Source organism: Trachypithecus francoisi, unplaced genomic scaffold, assembly GCF_009764315.1.
Source record: "Trachypithecus francoisi isolate TF-2019V2 unplaced genomic scaffold, Tfra_2.0 Lachesis_group17, whole genome shotgun sequence".
Lineage (NCBI taxonomy): Eukaryota > Metazoa > Chordata > Mammalia > Primates > Cercopithecidae > Trachypithecus > Trachypithecus francoisi.
Window position 1 is genome coordinate 64,605,159 of NW_022681462.1, and position 22,483 is coordinate 64,627,641.

At 52.4% G+C, this 22,483-nt stretch overlaps 3 protein-coding genes and 1 long non-coding RNA gene across 11 annotated transcripts in view; 2 read left to right on the top strand and 2 right to left on the bottom strand.

Moving 5' to 3' along the window:
- Positions 1–1,016, top strand: part of THADA (THADA armadillo repeat containing) — a 366,170-nt gene extending 365,154 nt beyond the window's left edge. For all 8 annotated transcript variants that reach the window (XM_033175863.1, XM_033175871.1, XM_033175868.1 and 5 more), the window contains one exon: positions 526–1,016. In XM_033175863.1, the coding sequence (XP_033031754.1) occupies positions 526–921 (396 nt within the window). In that variant the 3' untranslated portion in view covers positions 922–1,016. The remainder of the gene's footprint in view (positions 1–525) is intronic.
- A 1,759-nt stretch (positions 1,017–2,775) lies between these two features.
- LOC117062853 lies at positions 2,776–5,863 on the bottom strand. The gene is made up of 2 exons (XM_033176739.1): positions 5,830–5,863; positions 2,776–5,782 (listed from the first exon to the last, which is right to left on the bottom strand). The coding sequence occupies exons 1-2, from the start codon at positions 5,861–5,863 to the stop codon at positions 4,932–4,934; spliced, it is 885 nt and encodes a 294-aa protein (XP_033032630.1). The 3' UTR covers positions 2,776–4,931.
- Positions 5,523–9,729, top strand: ZFP36L2 (ZFP36 ring finger protein like 2). Its single transcript, XM_033175873.1, is given in 3 exon segments — positions 5,523–5,912; positions 6,425–7,555; positions 7,558–9,729. Coding segments are annotated over 3 exon segments (1,464 nt in total). The 5' UTR covers positions 5,523–5,861; the 3' UTR covers positions 7,840–9,729.
- Positions 8,424–12,307, bottom strand: LOC117062400. The gene is made up of 2 exons (XR_004428352.1): positions 12,070–12,307; positions 8,424–11,329 (listed from the first exon to the last, which is right to left on the bottom strand). It is a non-coding gene; the product is annotated as an uncharacterized LOC117062400 (long non-coding RNA).
- Positions 12,308–22,483: the final 10,176 nt, after the last annotated feature.

The window sequence follows — 22,483 nt, forward strand, 5'->3', positions numbered from 1 at the left end:
AGCAGGCCAAGGGTTCAAAAAGCATTGTCCCTGTTTATGAGAAATTTGGAGACATGGTAAGTGTCTGATAAAATGACCTTGAGAATCATGGTGTTATAGAAATAGGACGCAGCCTAGTGTCCTCTGTTTGGAGATTCCTTCTCTGGCCTGCTGCAGAGATGACCTTTCCTCCCTCGTCTCCAATTTCCAGCTGCACCTTAAGCTCCCTTGTTGAAGTCCCCTTTTCACCATCCATCCCCTAGAATATCTTGACTTTGCACCACAAACACATCTTTATCAAGGTCATGTTAAGTCTGGGGAAAAAATTCCTCTGCTGGAGAAATACAGTGAGTAAAAATAGAAGGTGACCTTCAAGGCTGCAAGTGGTGTGTGTACATAGGTGTTGACAGGCGAGAGTGCGCCCTCTGTCCGGTGGGGGAGGGGACATGACACCCTTCTTGTACCTGGCAGGGTACTGCTCGATCTGGACTGGGGCTTGTCACCATTCCCTGTAAGACTGACTTTTGGCTTTTTCATCTGATTTAGGTGGAAGAAGACTACCTGTTTGAAAAAGCAGAAGTCAACTTTTGGGCCGAGACCCTGATCTTTGTGAAATACCTCTGCAAGCACCTCTTCTGTCTCCTCTCCAAGTCTGGCTGGCGTCTTCCAAGCCCTGAGATGCTCTGTCACCTTCAAAGGATGGTGTCAGAGCAGTGCCGCCTCCTGTCTCAGCTCTTCAGAGAGCTTCCACCAGCTGCAGAATTTGTGAAGACAGTGGAGTTCACAAGACTACGCATTCAGGAGGAAAGGACTTTGGCTTACTTGAAGCTGCTGGCCTTTTTGGAAGGAAAGGAAGGGGAAGACACCCTAGTTCTCAATGTTTGGGACTCTTCTGCAGAAGCGAGGCAATTCACTCTTCCAAGAACAGAAGCAGCATGTTGAAGAAAATTTGGGGGATTGGAATGGGGCTATGTGTGGATTTTTCCTCACAAATCTGCAGGAAACATGTTGAACATAAATTCAAAAATGTTATCCCATTCATGCCTCCCCTAGTTTTGTGAGTCTAGTCGTCTGTCACTTCTCACAGAGAAACTTTTCTTCAGTTCACTCATTCAGGGCAGCCTACTTTATTGCTGCTACTGTAGGAAGTGAGGCGACTCCGTTGCAGATTTACTCTGTCCCCAGGTGCAGGCCACCTGCAGGCCTGAATGAGCCTTTTTCATCCCCCAGGGCCTCTAATGCCCTGCCATAGCCTCCCTACATTCTCTGTGAAGGGACTACACAGAGTTGGATTTTAGCACACACACATGATCCCTCCCCCCTCCCCTTTTCTGGCTTTATGTAGGGGCTGGATGAGTTGGCAAACAGCCCATTTGGTCAGATTTATAAATTTTGTTCCATTTTAGCAAAGCAGAAATATGTTCCAAATGTTGGATCCTAGGAGAATTCAGGATCAACCTTGCACAAATAATTTATTTTTATTGTCTGCATGTGTAATTCCTGCAGTGACCTACACATTCCATCTTAATTATTCAAAGAGCCATTGAGCACTCCCCCTACCCCCAAAAAAGTATGCTAATGCTAGGAAACCTGATTTTGCCACCCAGTGAAAGTATATCCATGCTCTTAGCTGTGAGGAGGAACCTGGGGAAAGGAGAGGCAGAGAAAATGACTTATTCTATGCCTACATTGTTTACCTATCACTTGCTTGGTGGCAGTAACAAGATTCTCACTTAAAAGATGCCATTGGCCGGGCGCGGTGGCTCAAGCCTGTAATCCCAGCACTTTGGGAGGCCGAGACGGGCGGATCACGAGGTCAGGAGATCGAGACCATCCTGGCTAACACGGTGAAACCCCGTCTCTACTAAAAAAATATAAAAAATTAGCCGGGCGAGGTGGCGGGCGCCTGTAGTCCCAGCTACTCCGGAGGCTGAGGCAGGAGAATGGCGTGAACCCGGGAGGCGGAGCTTGCAGTGAGCTGAGATCCGGCCACAGCACTCTAGCCTGGGCGACAGAGCGAGACTCCGTCTCAAAAAAAAAAAAAAAAAAAAGATGCCATTAAACACATTTATCAGCCGGGCGCGGTGGCTCACGCTTGTAATCCCAGTGCTTTGTGAGGCTGAGGCAGGCAGATCATGAGGTCAGGAGTTCAAGACCAGCCTGACCAACATAGTGAAACCCCATCTCTACCAAAAATACAAAAATTAGCCAGGAGTGGTGGTGCGCACCTGTAATCCCAGCCACTCAGAAGGCTGAGGCAGGAGAAACGCTTGAACCCAGGAGATGGAGGTTGCAGTGAACCGAGATCACGTCACTGCACTCCAGCCTGCGCAACAGAGCGAGACGCCGTCACACACACACACACATACTGCACTTCAGCCTGGGCGACAGAGTGAGACTCCGTCACACACACACACTCCAGCCTGGGCGACAGAGCGAGACTCTGACACACACACACCCTTTGCAGTGATTTTAATCTAGAAACCTTAATGATTTTCTGCCTTTTCAAGCCCAGCCTAGCCCTCTTCCTCACATACCCAGCAGGTGGCGTTCTTGCATACGTTTTGCTGCTGGTCCAGTTTTTCATTGGCTCACCATTTTTATTTATAATTTCAGAGTAAGTGTTACCCACTAACAGTTATCTTGAGAATCATAGCTTTGGATGGGTCGTAGCCTCATCCGCATCCATTTTTCATCCTACTGATCTGAAAAAACCATTTCAATCATAGTATATAAAGTTGCTCCAGATTTTAAGGTCTGTAAAAAAAAAAAAAAACCTAAATACTCAGGTGAATAATCACTTAATTTCATTGATGTTTCAGAGTCTGAAGGGGCGGGTTAGAGGAGAGTGAGTTTACAATCATTTTCTACTGCAGAAAAGCTCATATTTCAAATGTAATTCATCTCTCTTTGAGATACATTTAACACTAAAAATGCAGCTCAAAGCCAGGCATGGTGGTGCACACTTGTATCCCAGCTACTCAGGAGGCTGAGGTGGGAGGATCGCCCAGGAGTTCATGCCTGTGAAAGGCCACTGCACTCCAGCCTGAGTAACACAGCAAGACCCCATCACTGAAAGAAAGGAATTTAAGAACAAAAAAGCAGCCATACTGGAAGTATAGGAAAGGGGCTTTGTAAGAGGCAGGAAAGAAGTTAACTCAGTGTCCAAAGTTTTGTCCTAAAGAGAACAGGAAATTCCCTGGGTGGTTTTCCAACCACTCGGCCCCAAATGTGGTTTCTGTGATCCTGAATTAATTACCTAGTTAGGCATCTGTGTAGCCCACACCTGAGGGAAAGTTGCCAACCTAACACTTTTTGTTCTAAGACCTAGCTGGTGAGACGTGAGGGACTTGGTAACATAAATGTGGTGATAACCACAGAAAAATAATTATGAAACTGGCCCAACAAAGCCCAGCTCAATGGAAATGGCCAGCACTTCTTTTTTCCTCCATTTAAAATGGAATAAAAGCAGCTACATGATACATTTTATACTAGCAGGTACTCTGTACACAGCATGTCCCATAATATGTCCACATGTTATCTCCAGAATCCTAATCTGCAAAGTGGGTGTTCTCACAGCTGTTGACTGGGACTCACCCCAGATCTGTTGATTCAAACAGATGTTTCCATTGGTTCTGTATCTGAAATCTTGTTACTAACCTAATAGAAGTGCCTAGGGAAGTGGCTGTTTCACACTGTTTGATGAGATGTTTGGGGTCATCTCACCAAAGAACAAACCAGACTACAGTTGCCCAGGTATATCAAGGGGTCAGTGTAGGGTAGGTGCTAAAAGTGAAACTGGTCCCTCTGAGGTCACCTACTCTTGGCTCTGAGTCCTAGGGTCCAGGACTTGGGTACCCCCACAGCTCTGCACTCATGAGTCTATGGCTCTCTGTCCATCTGGCCATAGTTGAGAAGCCTGGCTTTCTCCACCCTTATGCTTTGTCAATTTGGTTTAATACATAAAGATGGTTTAGTTCTTGTCTTTTAAACGCCTTCACAGATATCATTTGCACCTTGACAAAGGTGAGAGATGAATAAAGCAGGAATATTATCTTCGTTTTACAAGGAAACCCAAGTACCAAAGAGATGATGTGATTTGCCTAAGACCACATGATTTCTACGGGGCAGGGCCTGAACTCCAGCCCAGCATTCCTGATCCTTACCCTGGACTCTGGCTCCCTGGGCTGTGAGGGGAGTACAGTAGTGGGAAATGCAGGCTACACTCCAGGGACTCGAATCCCTGAGTGGCAGGCCTAGTTCTTTCCCCAGCAGGTCCTGGACCTTCCAGCTTCAGGTCCAAGCTTTTTGGCAACCTGTATGAGCGCGGAGGGAGAAGTGCCCTAGACCGGACTCCAGATCGTTCCTAGTGGGGCTGTCAGCGGCTTTAGCCTCACTGGGCGCTAGGTGGGGGTGTCTGCTCCGTACCCGGACGAAGGCGGGGCGCCCGCTGGCAAAGCGCATTTTCCAGCGCAAGCTGTTGGGGTGTGGGGCTGGCGGGAGAGGGAAAACAGAGGGGGGCGCGCCCACCATCAGCTTCTGTGCAGCCCCACCTGGGCCGCGGGTTGGTCTCAGCCGGATCCTGCAGCCCTCACGGAGCTAAGGCTGGGCGAGGTGCCCCCACGGCCGGGGAGGGAAGAGGCTGGGAGGACGCAACAGGCCCAGGCTGTGCCGGGCGGGGAGCCTCGACGGGCAGCTGCGCCCCCAGCCCGAGGGCTGGGGGAGGCCGGGCCGACCAGCAGACGGAAAGGGTGGCGCTAAGTCGCCTTCAAGCCCGCACGGCTCTCCCGGCCTTTCCTCCTGTCCTCGGAGTCAGCTCCCCCGCCCGGGACGTCCCGCGCCACTCCGCGCCTTTGGCCCTGGCTCAAGGTCTTGTGATGTGATTAGCAAAGCCAGCGCCTTGTCCTCAGACACTCAGCCCTGCCCGGCAGGCCCCGACGCTCAAGCCCTGTTTACTGAGCCTGGGCGGGGAGGGGGCGGAGAAATGAGCCCGGGCTCCACCGGCAAGACTGCCGCGGCGGCCGCCCGCGTGGCCACCCCCACCCCCACCGCGACTCCACGTGCAGTCGGGCTGGAGCCCCCGCCTCCTGGCCGAAGCACCCTTTGCAAACCCGCCGGGCCGCGCGAATGGTTGCGATATTCTGGCATTTTGCAATTCCCGCGCCCAGCACAAAACCAAAGGTGGGAGCTAAAAGCTCCACAGGTCCGCCTCGGAGAACAGGGCAGGGAAAGACACGTCCAGGGCTGCAGAATCCCGGCCACGCTAAATGTACCGGGGCTCTCCGACCGCGCAGCCACAGAGAAGGAAAGCCGTGCCTTCCCGCCGTCACCCGGCGGCACCCACTGGGGCCGAACGCCGCACCGGCCGCCCGGGTCGCTGGCCCCGCCCCGAGGCCTCCCGCCCCCTTCCCCGGAGGAAAAAAATTGGCGGCGGCCAATGGGAGGCCGAGAAGGCGCCTGACGTTCGCGAGCTGGCGGGCGGCGTTGCCTGGAGACTCCGGCGGGGGCCCAGTTCTGTCCCCTCCCCCGGCGCGCCCGCCCCGCCGCAGCCGCACTCCCAGCTCTATATAGGGCGCGCGCTCGCGGGCTGCAGAGTTCCAGCAGTCCGCGAGCTGCCGTCGGCTCCGCGGGGGGGCGGGCCGGGCACCCCGGGGCGCGGAGGAGCGCTCCTCGCTTCTCTCCTTCCCCCCTGCCGCACTCCGCCGGACCCTCCCGCCGGCCCGCGCCGCTGCCCTCGCCCTCTCCTCTCGCCCCCCGGCAAACTTTCGGCCCCTCCCCGCCCCTCGCCCGTTATTCGTCGTGGCTCAAGCCCGGCCACGCCACCCCAAGGGCTCCTCCCGACCTCCCGGCCTGCCGCTCCGGCCACTGCGGGATCCAGAAACATGTCGACCACACTTTTGTCCGCGTTCTACGATGTCGACTTCTTGTGCAAGGTACGCCGGGGAGCGGGCTGGGCCGGCAGCAGCCGTTCCAGTTCTTGGACTTTGCCTCTGTCCCCTGGTCCTGGGGGACGCCCCTTCCGCCCTGCCTTTCGGGTCGGGAAAGTCCCGGGGTTTGCAAAAATGTGTGCGAGCGCCCTGGAGGAGGAGGGGGCGGCAGGGAGGGCGCTGGTGTCGCGGCTGAGTTTCTCCACTGCCGACCGCGGCCACGCTGCCCGGGGCTTCCCGGACGGGATTCGCGCCGCCCACCTCGGCGGCCGGGGCGAAGGATCACGTGTCGAAACTCAGCGCGGCCCGCGGTGGGCGTCCTCCCCTCTCCCGCTCCCTCCAGGAAGATCTTGCTGCTTTTGCGTGTGTATGGGTGGAGGGTGGAGGCCGAGTCGAGATCCGCCAAGAGTGGGGGAAAAAGAGGAAAAGAATCAGGCTGGGAGTTCCTCTGTGGCTCGCCCCGAGTCTGTCTTCCCCTTCCGTTTTTCATCCCTTCCCCGCTCCCCTTCCTTTGGCAGACAGAGAAATCCCTGGCCAACCTCAACTTGAACAACATGCTGGACAAGAAGGCTGTGGGGACGCCCGTGGCCGCCGCCCCCAGCTCCGGCTTCGCGCCAGGCTTCCTCCGACGGCACTCGGCCAGCAACCTGCACGCACTCGCCCACCCCGCGCCCAGCCCCGGCAGCTGCTCGCCCAAGTTTCCGGGCGCCGCTAACGGCGGCAGCGCGGCGGCCGGCGGCCCGACCTCCTACGGCACCCTTAAGGAGCCGTCGGGGGGCGGCGGCACAGCCCTGCTCAACAAGGAGAACAAATTCCGGGACCGCTCGTTCAGCGAGAACGGCGACCGCAGCCAGCACCTCCTGCACCTGCAGCAGCAGCAGAAGGGGGGCGGCGGCTCCCAGATCAACTCCACGCGCTACAAGACCGAGCTGTGCCGGCCCTTCGAGGAGAGCGGCACGTGCAAGTACGGCGAGAAGTGCCAGTTCGCGCATGGCTTCCACGAGCTGCGCAGCCTGACTCGCCACCCGAAGTACAAGACCGAGTTGTGCCGCACCTTCCACACCATCGGCTTCTGCCCCTACGGGCCGCGCTGCCACTTCATCCACAACGCGGACGAGCGGCGGCCCGCGCCGTCGGGGGGCGCCTCCGGGGACCTGCGTGCCTTTGGCACGCGCGACGCGCTGCACCTGGGCTTCCCGCGGGAGCCGCGGCCCAAGCTGCACCACAGCCTCAGCTTCTCGGGCTTCCCGTCGGGCCACCATCAGCCCCCGGGCGCCCTCGAGTCGCCGCTGCTGCTCGACAGCCCCACGTCGCGCACGCCGCCGCCGCCTTCCTGTTCCTCGGCCTCGTCCTGCTCCTCCTCCGCCTCCTCCTGTTCCTCGGCCTCCACGCCTTCGGCCCCGGCATGCTGCGCCTCCGCGGCGGCCGCGGCTGCGGCCGCTCTGCTCTACGGCAGCGGGGGCGCCGAGGACCTGCTGGCACCTGGGGCCCCGTGCGCGGCCTGCTCGTCGGCCTCGTGCGCCAACAACGCTTTCGCCTTCGGCCCGGAGCTCAGCAGCCTCATCACGCCGCTCGCCATCCAGACCCACAACTTTGCAGCCGTGGCCGCCGCCGCCTACTACCGCAGTCAGCAGCAGCAGCAGCAGCAGCAGGCCTGGCGCCCCCTGCGCAGCCCCCGGCACCGCCCAGCGCACCCCTCCCCGCCGGGGCCGCCGCGCCTCCCTCGCCGCCCTTCAGCTTCCAGCTGCCGCGCCGCCTGTCCGACTCGCCCGTGTTCGACGCGCCCCCCAGCCCCCCGGACTCGCTGTCGGACCGCGACAGCTACCTGAGCGGCTCCTTGAGCTCCGGAAGCCTCAGCGGCTCCGAGTCCCCCAGCCTAGACCCCGGCCGCCGCCTGCCAATCTTCAGCCGCCTCTCCATCTCCGACGACTGAGGCAAGAGGGCGCCAGTGAGGAGGAAGGGAAGGCGGTTCAGAGATGTTGGAGGACACCCCTCGCCATCTCGCCCCTGCTGGGGGCCCGGGAGTAGGGGGGTGACATGGGTCCCTGGCAGACTGCAAGCCCGACCGAGCACTTGGACTCGAACTCTGCCGGGAGGGGCCCCCACCTCTCTTTTTTCGGTTTCCTCTTGTTTTTTGTTTTTTTTTTTTATTACGAAGTTTCATTCTTTTTGAGCAAAAAAGTCGAGGAACTTTTTCTATTGAACAAAATATTCACAACAGGGCAGTTGTGATACGAATAGAACAAAAAAAAAACACTTAAACTTTTTTAGGACTCCAATGAGTTTGGGACTTCAGGAAAAATCAACCCAGCACCAGCAGCTATCAACCACCATTCCATCTCTTCACTTGAACAGCATTAGTTAAGTCCAGATGTGGGAACCCTTAAGAAGTTCCTGTTTGTCTCAGACCGGTGTTATACCAGCCAGCCACCACCTTGCTAAACCTATAAGCTTTTTAGAATCCAATATTCTGCCAAGAATATGCCTTGATAGCCCTCAGCCCATAGGTGTTTTTTGTTTTTTAACAATTATGTATGTCTGGGGGTGAAAAACAAACCCTTGCATTCCAAAGGTCCATACTGGTTACTGGTTTCATCGCCACCACTTAGTGGATGTTTAGTTTAGAACCATTTTCTCTGCTCCCTCTGGAAGCCTTGGGCAGAGCTTACTTTGTAATTGTTGGAGAATAACTGCTGAATTTTTAGCTGTTTTGAGTTGATTCGCACCACTGCACCACAACTCAATATGAAAAAACTATTTAACTTATTTATTATCTTGTGAAAAGTATACAATGAAAATGTTGTTCATACTGTATTTATCAAGTATGATGGAAAGCAATAGATATATATTCTTTTATTATGTTAAATTATGATTGCCATTATTAATCGGCAAAATGTGGAGTATGTTCTTTTCACAGTAATATATGCCTTTTGTAACTTCACTTGGTTATTTTATTGTAAATGAGTACAAAATTCTTAATTTAAGAGATTGTATGTAATATTTATTTCATTAATTTCTTTCCTTGTTTACGTAAATTTTGAAAGATTGCATGATTTCTTGACAGAAATCTATCTTGATGCTGTGGAAGTAGTTTGAGGAACATCCTATGAGTTTTCTTAGAATGTATAAAGGTTGTAGCCCATCCAACTTTAAAGAAAAAAATGACCACATACTTTGCAATCAGGTTGAAATGTGGCATGCTTTTCTAATTCCAACTTTATAAACTAGCAAAAAAGTGTTTGCTTATTCCACCAGTTCTGCTGTTGACATACTGGAGTATCTTAAGACATGTAGCAATAACGGGGAGTGGGGGGGAGTCTCACAGTGCCTTTGGAAGGGCCCGAACTTGCCTTAAATCTTCCTCAACCAAATAAGTATTTTATTAGTGCTTGAGAGAATCTGAATGTAGGATGGGTTCAACTGCACAAAAGGAAAAGATTTTTACCACTTTTTTTATATAAAGTGAAGCGACCGCCTCTTAGTGCTGAAATATGTAGTACACGAATATGCCTTGTTTAATTACAGAAAATTCCAAAACTTGTACTATTTTTTTTTTTCCGTGTAGAAAGGCAGGAATGTTTCCTAAGCTTTCCTGGACAGCAGATGAATGAGCGGTAGCTTTAGTTTGTACGTAGGTACAGTTGGAGCACTATATGTACTCTGGACTACTTTGACAGAAGTAGGTTTTTGAATGTAACAAGATAAGTCAACTTGAGTTGTAATATATTTTGGGGAATCAGTTCACTACAAATTGTGACTGTAAACATTGTACTGTAAATGTTTTGTAGTTTTCCCCCAATAAAATTTTTGGGAAAAAAAAAGGTATTACCATGTAAGAGCTTTCTTTTTAAACAGGAATGTCTAGCTTTCTAGCTTCCCAGCTAACCATGTCTGCCATTCCCCAGGTCTTGGCACGGTCAGGAAGGACTTGGAGCTGGCAGAGCCAAGAGTTCAGAAGAGCCTGCGTCCTCTCGGCCCGTATATATTTTATAAGCAAGTTCTTCTAACTGAAAGAAAGTAATTATTTGGACTGTCAAGGGCATTAGCTGTTCCCTTTGGTAATAAGATGCATCCCAGAGGTGGCTGGCTGGCTGGCTGGTGGCAGGGCCTGGCCAGGAGGCCTGAAGGGGTGTGGCCTGCCTGTGAGTCACCGGGTGGATCATGTGGCTGCGGTAGCAGCTGAGGGTCTGATTTTTTGCTGGGAAACAGAACTGCTTGGGTGGGGAAGGGGAGGAGGATCTTTCTGCAGCCGGTGGCCTGCCAGGCCTGAGTGCTGAGCTGGAGGTGGAGAGTGAGGCCAGGCTTTTTCTGGGTCGGAGAACTGGAGTTGTGCCTGGATTTTGGAAAGCCTGGTATGTCCTTGTTCAGGGTGGAGGGGAAGATAAAACAAGTTAAACTTATATCTGAGTGATGTTTGCTTATGTGAACAACTTCCTCTGGGAATGAACACATTCAAGTTATTTATGCAAAAAGATTTCATGTCTGTGCTTTAGAGGACTGTAAGTGACCAGAAAGCAAATTCAACCCAGGTCTCTAGAAAAAGGAAGGGAAAAAAAGACATTGATTTGCCTGCTGATTTCGCAAACAGTTGAACAAAATCTTACTGTAGTGACTGGCTGTTTCTAACTTTAAAACAATCATTTTAAGAACTTAAACCGGGTTCATAAGTCAATTCATGTTTTTTCTCCTCCACCGCTGCCCCCATACACACAGTTCAGACACTTTTTCCAAAGTAGGTAAAAGATTTAGCAATAGTTTGCTTTCTCATATACAACAGCTGGGCTCCATCAACAATCCTCGCATCCCCGCTCCCTCCGGGGCCCTGCCTTAGTCAGGGTCTCTGGTGACTCACAGCTGAGCATGGAGGGGAGGGGGCAGTCTGATGGATACACCAGGCCTGGGGCAGCTGTTTCACGTTAACGATGATTGCACTGGTGTTAACTGGAGCGTTTTGGTGCTTGTTGCGTGCTGCCAAAGGGGATGGGAAACAGTTTCAAGGTTCTCCCAGATGCCAGCCCCTGACTGATGGCCTCAGCAGCAGGGGAGGGGAAGCCCGAGGCCAAGGAGGACTTAGGAGGGGCGAAGACTCTGCAGGCTCCCCAGCCCCTGCACCATAAAGAATGTGCAGTGGGGAGGAAAAGTCTAAAATGTGGTGCTATTTAGGTTAAGCTGCATTTCAAAGGCCTTGTTTCCACTTCATTCTTAAACTTATTTTTCTAAACAAGTACTTTTGATCAGCTGGAATGTTGGGGTAAGCCACATTCATTTTTAAAAACTGGTTTGTTTCAAAAGCCCAACTGTTAGGATCTGAAGTTTTGTATCGCAAACCCAGTGGAGCGTGGAAAGCTAGGGGGGATCATTCAGAAATTTCCTCTTGCCGCAGATCAATGGAGGGTACTTAGGTCACTGTTTTCCTGCAGGGCCTGGAAATTAACAGAAAAAAAAAACCTCTACCCTTGCTTGATCACCCTTAAAAAGTTTTCTTGTAAATTAAGGAAACAGAAGACTGCAAGTAATGACAAACCAAAATTCCCATCCCGGACTGGTGACTCTGAGTTACACTTAGAAACTGGGAGAAAATTTCTCCGTAGTCAGTTGTGAAAAGGAGCCCAGAATGTGATGGTGTTTAGAATGTCTTCATCGTGGCATTTCCACTGGATGTCTGAAGACTAAGGTATTTTTTAAGCAGCTCAATTAGTGTGTGCCACCTTCTAATTCTATTTCAGAGAAAGGATGTGTGCACGTACACATTTTCCACCCCTCATGCTGTCTGAATCTACTGCTGGGTGTGTAAAAAGAAAAAGAAAAAAATACACACACACACAAACTATTCAGAAGGCCAAAGCTCTGCACCAGCCCCAGGGAATAGATGGAGGATTGTGAGCCCTGCAGTGGCTCAGGACCCCGGATGACAGAGCCAGGCCTGGTGGGCCTGACGCAGGAAAAACAAGGAGGCCTAGCTCTTGGCCGCCAGCCTGGCCCGGCACTAGAATGCTCGGTGCTAAAACTCGCCTGGGGGGGGTCTCAGAAAAACCCCACGGTGGCCACGTGCAGGGAGGAAGCCAGCTAGAGAGCATTGAGCCTCGGAAGGGAAGCGTCCCCAGACACCCGCTCTCCTTCAATCTTGCTTGTGGTGACAAGTGAGGGCGGATGTGACTCTCACCAAGTTTTCTTGAGACCGGAAGTTGGGTCTCGGCACCGTCCTCGGCCATGGAAGTTCGTGGGAGCCGGCACAGCCCTTAGAGGCTAGCCGGGCTTACCTTCCATCAGGGACCCATTGTCGTGAACTCTAATTGTGTTTATTTTTTCTTGTCCACACTCCTGGAGGATGTGCAACTCTGTGGCCGTCCTGGGCAGTTCCAGTTCTGTGCTGCTGCTGGCAGGGCTGAGGGAGGGAGGAGGAGAGCGGGGGCTGGGGCGGGGCGGGGCGGGGCCTGGCGGTTGGACAGGCCGAGCCCTGCAAGGAGGAGGCGGGAGGGAGCGGGGCAGCAGGAAGCCACAGCACCTCCAGGGCCCAACCTCTCCTGATGGGTTTTACTAGACCTTGAAAGTGTGTGTGTGTGCGCGCGCGGGCGCATGCATGCCGTGCACGTGTGTGGAGGTCTGAGGGGTGCGCCTGCATGGGAAGTGTATTAGTACGTGTTTCTGTGTCCTTTTCTGTCTATGGGTGTGCAGAGGTTTGTGGGTGTTGCTCCGTGTGCAGGTGTTCAGGGGTCTGCAAGTGTGATGTCGCCCTAGGGGAGTACTGGTGTGTGGATCTGTGTGCTTCTGCATGTGGAGGTTATGTGGGGGGAGGGTCTGTGGGTATGGCTGTGTTTGGATGTGGGTGTGCCTGTGTGTAAGTGTGTGTGTGTATTTATGTGAGTGCTGGTGTGGGTTTGGGTGTATCTGTTGCTATGTAGGTATGTGGGTCTTTGGGGTGTGCCTGTGTGTGGATGTGTCTGTTGTGATGTGGGGGTTGGTGTGTATGCAGGGGTGTGTGTGCTGGTGTACATGGGTGTGTCTGTGTGTAAGTGTGTGGATGTGTGTGAGTGCTGGTGTGGGTTTGAGTATGTCTGTTGCTGTGTGGGTAGGTATGTGGGTCTTTGGGGTATGTCTGGGTCTGGGGGTGGGTGTGTGTGTGATCTATGGGAGTGGATTTGGGTGTGCCTGTGTGTAGCTGCTGCTGTGCGTGGGTAGGTGTGTGGCTCTGTGGGGGGTGAGCAGCTGTAGGTGTTACTGTGTATTTGGGTCTGGATGTGTCTGCTGCGGTGTGCATGTGGGTGTGTCTGTATGTGGGTGTGGGTGTTACCAACACCTACGGAGGAAAAGCAGACCTTTTTAGCATGGCTCTTTCAAGTTTAAAAACTGCTTTCAAAACCCGGAAATGACCGCCAAGCTGGCATCCGCTTCCTGCAGGGCAGCAGGCTGGACAGGGCTGGGTGGGAGGGTGGCCAATGGGCCCCCGCCTTGCAGGGACCCCAGACTCACCTCCATAGCTGTGCACACCTGCCAAGGACAGGCCTCAGTGCCGCTGGCTGTCTGCAGGGACATTTTTAGAAAGAATTCACTCTGGGGGAAGGGGGAGGGGCCCTTTTATTTTCATCTGGGCAGAAATAGCTCCTGTCAGATAGCAGCTCTTGTGCCCTCTGGGGCAAGAGGCAGCTCTGAAATAGAAGGAAAGATATTAAGGACTCGAGACAGACAAGAAAACTCCTGAGCTCGCTGAAACCAAGTTTAAAATATTTCTCTAAAAATAAGCTTTGTTTTTCTTGTGGATTCCTCCAGCCCTCGTGTCAGGGTGCTTAGCTGGTTTGGGACGCCAGGCGGAATTTTTAAAAAACCAAGTGTTTCCCAGCTGTGGCCTTGGAAAGTTCTCTGTTTTCCATTTATTAAACTCCTAGTTTCCGGCTAATTAAAATTATTTTCAAATAAAACTCCATGGCCCAGCAATATTTGATGAAACACAGAATTCCCGGTGACCCCTCTGCAGGGGGCCAGGCCCAGCTGTGGGGCCGCCGGTGTCCCCTCCACTGGGCTCAGTGTTGGTTTTATGGGGAGAGGGAACCTGGGCCTTTGAAATGTAAGGCCTTGTCTTACTAAATCCCACCTCCGCCCCCGTGGTGAGTGCTTGCCAGCGTGGTGACTGCTTGCAGGCAGGCAGTCTCCGAGTCCTGCACCACTTGAGAAGGGGCTGCGGGGTAATTGGAAACCTGCTGTTTGTTTCCCCTGCACCACTAATAACCTGAGCGGGGCGGGGGGTGGAGGGTGCATGTCAGGGGAAAGGAACTTGGCTGAGGCATGTGGCCACGTGATCTTCTGCTACCTGGTGGTTTCTCCCTGGCCTGGCAGCTGTGGAGGCTTCAGCTCCCACCAGGTCAATGTGCCAGGACTTTATTGAGCACCTATAAGAAGCCCAGACCGACATCTAGTCCCGGAGTTGAGTGGGACTTGACTGACATCCAGGGCCACATGTTATGCAGATGGAAGTCAGTGAGGCTGCAGGGTGGAGGCAGATTTTGCTGAGGGCCAGAGCTGGTGGGATTCAGATTTGCAGGCAGATCCCCCTCCATGGTCCCCCGCATTCAGCCCACACAGCAGTGGGGCAGGACGGTCTGTTGGCCCAGCCCTTCCCTTTCATTCATCCCACAGAAAGTTCTCCATTGTCTGGTAAATGCCTGCACTGGGCTAAGAGAGGAGAGCTGACAGGTGTTATTCCTGCCATCAGGGAGTCTGCATAATGATTTCAAGGTTCATTCATGTTGTAGCAGAAATCAACTTCATTCCTTTTTTGTGACTGAATAATATTCCAGTGGATGGGACTTTGGGTTGTTTCCACCTTTTAGCTACTGTTGAATGTTGAATAATCCTGCTATGCACAAGTATACACGTCCATGTGTGAATATAAACTTTTTTTTTTTTTTTGGAGATGGAATCTCACTCTGTCACCCAGGCTGGAGTGCAGTGGTGCAATCTCGGCTCACTGCAAACTCTACCTCCCAAGTTCAAGTGTGGTGTTACCACACTTGTCCAAACTGAACAAGATTCTCCTGCTTCAGCCTCCCGAGTAGCTGGGATTACAGGTGAGTGCCACCACGCCCAACTAATTTTTGTATTTTTAGTAGAGACAGGGTTTCTCCATGTTGGCCAGGCTGGTCTCGAACTCCTGACCTCAGGTGATCCACCCACCTTGGCCTCCCAAAGTGCTGGGATTATAGACGTGAACCACCGCTCCTGGCCCATCTTAGTTTTTTCAAAAAGTACAATCACAAGCTGAAGTCCAGGCTATAAAGGGGAAGAACAAGGTACTAAGGGAGCATCTGTCAGGAAAATTGACCACACATAGGGCCCAGAAAGCACCTGAAGAAGCAAGAAAGGGCCGCTTATGGTGGCTCACACCTGTAATCCCAGCACTTTGGGAGGCCCAGGCAGGAGGATCCACCCAGAAGGTAGAGGCCAGCCTGGGGGACATGGTGAAACCCCTTCTCTACAAAATACTATTTTTTTTGAGACAGAGTCTTGCTCTGTTATCCAGGCTGGAGTGCAATAGTGCAGTCTTGGCTCACTGCAACCTCCGCCTCCCAGGTTCACGATTCTCCTGCCTTAGCCTCCCAAGTAGCTGGGTACGACAGGTGCGTGCCACCACATCCGGCTAATTTCTGTATTTTTAGTAGAGACAGGGTTTTACTATGTTGGCCAGGCTTGTCTTGAACTCCTGACCTCGTGATCCATCCACCTTGGCCTCCCAATGTGCTGGGATTACAGGCATGAGCCACCATGCCCGGCTCTTTACAAATTAGCTGGGAGTGATAGTGCACCACTGCACTCCAGCCTGGGGAACAGAGCAAGACTCTGTGTCACAAAAAAGAAAAAAAAAAGGTGTGGTTTTTTTTTTTTTTTCCACCCCAGAGCGCAGAGGGTTATCACACGGGGAAAGAGCTGGGACTCTGGAGTCAGATGGGGGCAATGGATCCTCAGGTGCTGCGAATTACTCGCTGGGTGACCTTGAGCACAGTTCACAGCCTCTTTGAGACTCAGTTTCTTCATTTGAAAAATGGGTTAATCCATAGTTGCTGTTATAAAGATTAAGTGAGACAATACATGTAAAGTGCCTTGCCCAGGGCCTGGAGGCGGTATGTTGAGGAGCAAGGGCTGGCTGCTATTATTAGTAGTAGAACGCCTCATCCCCTTCTGCTGCCCTTCCTCCCCCAGCCCAAGCTCACAGTTCTCCAGGTCAGAATGTCTTAACAATTCTAATAGCTACTATTTATGGAGTTCCTATTACATACTAAAGCTTTACATATGTTAATGAAGTCCTTATAACAACCCAACACCGAAGTCCTATTGCTATTCCCATTTCAAAGATGAGGAAATTGAGCTCAGAAGAGCTGTTACATGCCTGCGGCCATGGGCCATGGGGTAGGAAACGTCAAGGCAGAATCTAAAGGAATCTAAACTTTTGCTCTTTCAAATACCACAGGCTGCTTTCCTGACCCCTTTCTTCCTGCTTTACTCCCACCTGTCTATAAAGCCCTGATCCTTTAAGTAACCCTCCAGGATTTCATTCCAGGGTAGACTGTGTCCTGCCTCATCTGTGCGTTTTCTTGTTTTGTTTTGTTGTTTTAATAGAGACAGGGTTTCGCCATGTTGCCCAGTCTGGTCTCAAACTCCTGGACTCAAGTGATCCGCCCACCTTAGCCTCCCAAAGTGCTGAGATTATAGGCAGGAGCCACCACACCCGGCCTCATCTGTGTTTTTTAAAACACGGCTGGGCGCAGTGGCTCCTGCCTGTAATCCCAGCACTTTGGGAAGCTGAGGTGGACGAATCACTTGAGTCCAGGAGTTTGAGACCAGACTGGGCAACATGGTGAAACCCTGTTTCTACAAACAATACAAAAACTAGCTGGGTGTGATGGCACTCACCTGTAGTCCCAGCTCCTCAGGAGACTGAGATGGGAGAATCACCTGAGCCCAGGAATTTGAGGCTGCAGTGAACTATGATCATGTCACTGCACTCCAGCCCGAGTAATAGAGTGAGACCTTGTCTCTAAAAATGATAAGAATGAAAATAATAATAATTTTAATGCTAAAAAAGGTTTAAAAACCACTGACCACCGGGTGTAGTGGCTCACACCTGTAATCCCAGCACTGTGGGAGGCCGAGGTGGGCAGATCACCTGAGGTCAGGAGTTCGAGACCAGCCTGGCCATCATGGCAAAGCCCCGTCTCTACTAAAAATACAAAAATTAGCCAGGCGTGCGTGGTGGTGAACACCTGTAATCTCAGCTACTTGGGAGGCTGAGGCACAAGAATCGCTTGAACATGGAAGCGGAGGTTGCAGTGAGCTGAGATCATACCATTGCACTCCAGACTGAGCGACAGAGCGAGACTCCATTTAAAAAAAAAAAAAAAAACCATTGACTTCGTGTAGCCCTCTCATTCCATAGATGAGAAAACTAAGGTTGAGAGGGGGTAGCCGCACCCCTCTGGAGACTTGCCAGTTTCTGGGTCTCTACCTAGCACTTGGAAAAGAAAGAACCCAGGACACCTCTCTGAGCATGTGCTGCGCCAATAGGGCGGTTGGTATCGATTCTCACCAAAGCAGACCCAAATCCTTCTTGGCCAAGAGGCTCAGCGTGGCTGGTCCCTGGATGTTCCCATCCAGCGGGCTTCTCAGAGACGGCCCAGAGAGTCTGTGGGGCTGACAGGCAGGAGCTTGCCTACAATAGCCCTGTGGGTCCAGAGCCGCTGCAGGGGCTGGGACCGGAGGGGGCTTGGGCAGGCATCACCTCCATGGCTGTGGAAGGGCCTGGTTATGAGGGTTTACAAGCGGGGCTCCCATAGGCCTGCATTCAAATCTCAGCCCAGTGCTGCCTCCTACCTGCATGACCTCGAGCAAATCTGAACTTCAGTTTTCTTTTTTCTTTTTCCTTTTTTTTTTTTTTTTTTGAGACAGAGTCTTGCTCTGTCACCCAGGCTGGAGTGCAGTGGCGCGATCTCAGCTCACTGTAACCTCCACCTCCCAGGTTCAAGTGATTATCCTGCCTCAGCCTCGAGAGTAGCTGGGATTAGAGGCGCGTGCCACCATGCCCAGCTAATTTTTTGTATTTTAGTAGAGACGGGGTTTCACCATGTTGGCCAGAACCTCTCTCAAAAAAAAAAAAAAAAAGACCAGCCTGACCAACACGGAGAAACTCCATCTCTACTAAATATACAAAAATAGCTGGGCGTGGTGGCGCATGCCTGTAATCCCAGCTACTCGGGGGCTGAGGCAGAATAATCGCTTGAATTCGAGAGGTGGAGGTTGCGGTGAGCCGAGATCGCACCATTGCACTCCAGCCTGGGCGACAAGAGTGAAACTCCGTCTCGGGAAAAAAAAAGTGCAATATTTATGGTTTGTTTGTTATTACCATTTTGGGGTATTTTTCCACTTCTAATCAGGAGGCATTCGATATGAGGGGCATCAGGAAGGCCCCATGGTTTGCCCCCACCAAACTCCCAGGGTTTGTAGTTGTGCATTCAGATTTAAATTAATTAAAATTAAGCAAAATGTAAAGCTCAGCTCCTCAGCCACACTAGCTAGCTACATTTTAAGTATTCAATTGCCACAGAGAGCTAGGGGCTACTGCATTAAACAGCACAGAACATTTCTGTCATCACAAAAGTTCTGTTGGACAGCACTGTGAGTCTAGAATGTTCTATTAAAATGCCAATAGCTGAAGGAAAGACGCTTCCAGCAGCAGGTCCTAGGATGCCCCCATGATGCCCTTGCTGGTTCTCCTTCCTTCCAAAAGCCAAGAGACTCCAGAATATTCCCAAACTACTGCTCTACCTGGCAGACTGAAAGTGCCACTGGAGAAGGGAAGGGACTGAGCTCTGCCTAACTGTCCACACGTGGTAGCACCTCTCAGCCCCACCCAGCAGTCTGAGACCCGCCTCCTCCCAGATGCACCTCACACCAACCCTTCCAGTTGCCCCTGTCCCCAAGCAAGTGACACAAGTGACACCACATCTCTCAAGGAACCCATGCCAGAACCTGGCATGCTTCCCCAGTCTTTTCTCTCACTTCCCTCATAGGTTGCCCAAACATCATAACTCTGCTTTCTAACCAGGCCTTGACTTTACCCCCTTTGTCTCTAGCTCCTCTGCAACTCAGGCCTCCCCCACGCTCGCCCGGACACCTGATCAACCAGGAGCCCTGGCTCGTCCTCCTCCAGGCCACCACTCGTCTAAGGCCACCACTCGTCTAGAGCAAGCTTCTAAAGCACTTGGGTGATCATACTCCTCTCTGCCCCAGGACGCTACACAGGGTCCCACTACCCCGCTGTTCAAGTCCGAGGAGGCTCTGGGATCCGGAGAAACCTCCCCCTCTGCCTATGCTCCTTGCTTCTCAGCTGCTTGGGAGTGCCAAGGATTCCTAAAGATGCTGTTCACACTCTGGCCCTTAACTTCCCTTCCACTCCTGCCTGGGACATCCCCTTGTGACCCCCTGCTTCCTCGCCTCTTCCCTCAGCAGTCAGCCCAGGCTGAATCTCAACCTCAGATCTAGCCTCTCCACGCCACCCTGGCCCACCCGGGGCCCCATCCAGGCCTTTATCAGAGCACATATCACAGCATCCCACAACGGCTGGTTATGTCTGTCTTCCTCTCTACCCTGTCAGTTCCTTCAAAGCAAGAGCATTGTGTTCCTCCTTGCAGCCCCCAAGCCTGGCTCCTCGAAGGGCTTCAATAACTGTTTGTACAACGAAACCAACCTGCCCTGTGAGACTGGCCCTGTTCACTCCCGTTGGACAGATGAGGAAAATGGAGCTCAGAGAATGAAAGATGCTTGCCTGAGGTCTCCCAGTGCATAAGTGGCAGCACCATGATGCCGCCCCAGGCCCCCACAGAGAGGGCGGAGTGTCCTAGCCATTCAGAAGAGGGAAAGATGCACTATTCCTTGGTACAAGGAAGCTCGTATTGATTTTTTCCTCTTTTTTATCTTTTTTTTTTTTTTTTTTTGAGACAGAGTCTCACTCTGTTGCCAGGCTGGAGTGGAATGGCACTATGTCAGCTCACTGCAACTTCCGCCTCCCGGGTTCAAGCGATTCTCCTGCCTCAGCCTCCCGAGTAGCTGGGATTATAGGCACCTACCATCATGCCCAGCTAATTGTTTGCATTTTTGTAGAGACGGGGTTTCACCATGTTGGCCAGGCTGGTCTTGAACTTCTGACCTCAGGTGATCCGCCCGCCTTGGCCTCCCAAAGTGCTGGGATTACAGGTGTGAGCCACTGCTCCTGGACGATTTTTTTCCTCTTATTCGGAACTCATGCCTGCTTGTTATTAATATTCCAACAGCTGCAGTGAATCCCAATACGTGCAAGTGGAAAAGTCCCCCTTAACCTTTCTCCTCAGGCCTACTCAGCAAAGGTGACCACTTGGTAGCCACTTTGTGTGAGGCATTCCAGAGATCTGGTGAGGCAGCTATCTACAAATATGTATACACACACATTCATATATGGTTTCAGTCACAAAATGGGGTCATTCTCTCCCCTGGCCTATCATTTAGGGCACTGGAACACGATTGCTTGTGGCTCCGTTTTTGAGGGTCCAGGGGATGGACAGGGAGGCTCTGCATTATTTTGCTTTTACCAACATTGCAGCATGAACTTTTTTTTACTCAGGGCCTTGGGTTCCTGAGAAGTAGTATGCATGGGTCACAGTGTGGCTCACGTGTTTCTTGGGAGGGTCGCATGCATTTTTCCTCATTTATATTATTATTTTATTTTTTGGTAGACAGGGGGTCTCGCTATGTTGTCCAGGCTGGTGTTGAACTCCTGAGCTCAAGCCATCCTCCAGCCTGCCAAAGTGCTGGGATTATAGGCATGAGCCACCGCGCCTGGCCCATCATGCAATTAAATGCTTGAAGCCTGCCCTCATAGTAACATGTTGCACTAAATATAATACCTCGGAGGCTGCGTCCCTCCCTGTCTGTCCCTCCCCCCTGCCTGTTCTGAGTTTCTGGAGTCCACGTCTAAGGGACTCCAGCCTGGACTCATCTTTCTCCAACTCCCTGCCCTGTTCTCAAGTCTCCCTGTTGTCGTCCACTGCCTAGGCTGGCACCATGGTCTGAGGCTGTCACCTGGGAGACCCAGGAGAGGCCTGGAGCAGTCCCAGTGGGCTTAGGGCTCCTGGGGCCTGAGGAACCAGAGGCACTGAAGCCATGGCAGGGAGGCCCCGCCTGTGTGATGGGTGGTGGGAGCAAAAGAAATCCTTTCTGAAATGACAGTATTGGGATGAGAGCGTGTGTGGGAAGGGATGTGTGTGACAGAGTGCGTGAGGCTTCGGTGTGGCTCTGTGAGTGGGGGTGAGCCGGCATGACAGCATGTGCAGTGGTGTGTGGGAGACGCTATGCGTGAGTTTTGGGGCGGTTGTGTCAGGCGTTATGTAAGGGAGGCACTCCCTGGGGCCAACAAACCGCAGTGGTGTAACCGCCAGGCCAGCAGGGAAGAAGGGAAAATGTAAACACCATTCTGTGCCTTTCCCTGCCCTGCCACAGGCCCTTGCGGTCCTGCCTTCCCGCCACCTGAGGCCCCATGGGCTGGCTGGAGGGTGATGATGGGAGTGTGCAGGCTGAGGCTAAGGGTCCCAAGGGCTCCATAGGTGTGCACATCTGCCGCTCTTGATCCTGGCCCAAGGGATAGCACCAAAGGAGAGCCCGGCCAGGGCCTAACTGGGCTTCTCCTAGTCAGTTGCAGGTCATGCATTCCCCACGAGTGAGGCGTGCAGCCTTCTCCACCCCACAGCACTCCTCTCTTTAAAGCCTTCAGAGTCTCCTGTGTCCCAGAGGCCTCTGCCTGGCATAGGAGCCCCTTGCCCTGCCATGAACCAGCTTGGGGCTCACGGCTCACCTGTTCACACCTGTACAGTGGCCTCGGGGCCAGCTGTCTCTGTCTCTCACATACACTCAAAGGCGCACCTCCTCCCTGCCCCGCTCCACATCCTGGTCCAGACACCTTCCTTCCCACCAACTCCCAGTTTCCAGCCTTTCAGCTGGCACCTGAGGCTCCCTCTTCTAGCAGCCCTGTCTGCTCCAGGCCAGAGGCCTTGCTCCCCACTCTGAAAACTCTGGAGGCTCCTGTGGACACGTAACTGGACATCTGGCCAAGCTCAACAATCCCCTGTTCTCCAGTTGCTCATTTTAATAATAATGGACATGACCAGGTGCAGTGGCTCACACCTGGAATCCCAGCGCTTTGGGAGGCTGAGATGGGAGGATCACCTGAGTCAGAAGTTAAAGACCAGCCTGGCCAACATGGCAAAACCCTGTCTCTACTAAAAATACAAAAACTAGCTGGGTGTGGTGGCTTGCGCCTAATAATCCCAGCTACTCGGGAGGCTGAGACAGAAGAATCACTGGAACCTGGGAGCCGGAGCTTGCAGTGAGCTGAGACTGCACCACTGCACTCCAGCCTGGGTGACAGACCGAGACTCCATCTCAATAATAATAATAATAACAATAATAGTGGCCATAATTTATGGAGTATACTCTGTGAAATCCCCTCCCTCAAGGTGTTCTTATTATGCCATGCCGTCCTTGAAACAATCCTAGAAGGCGGC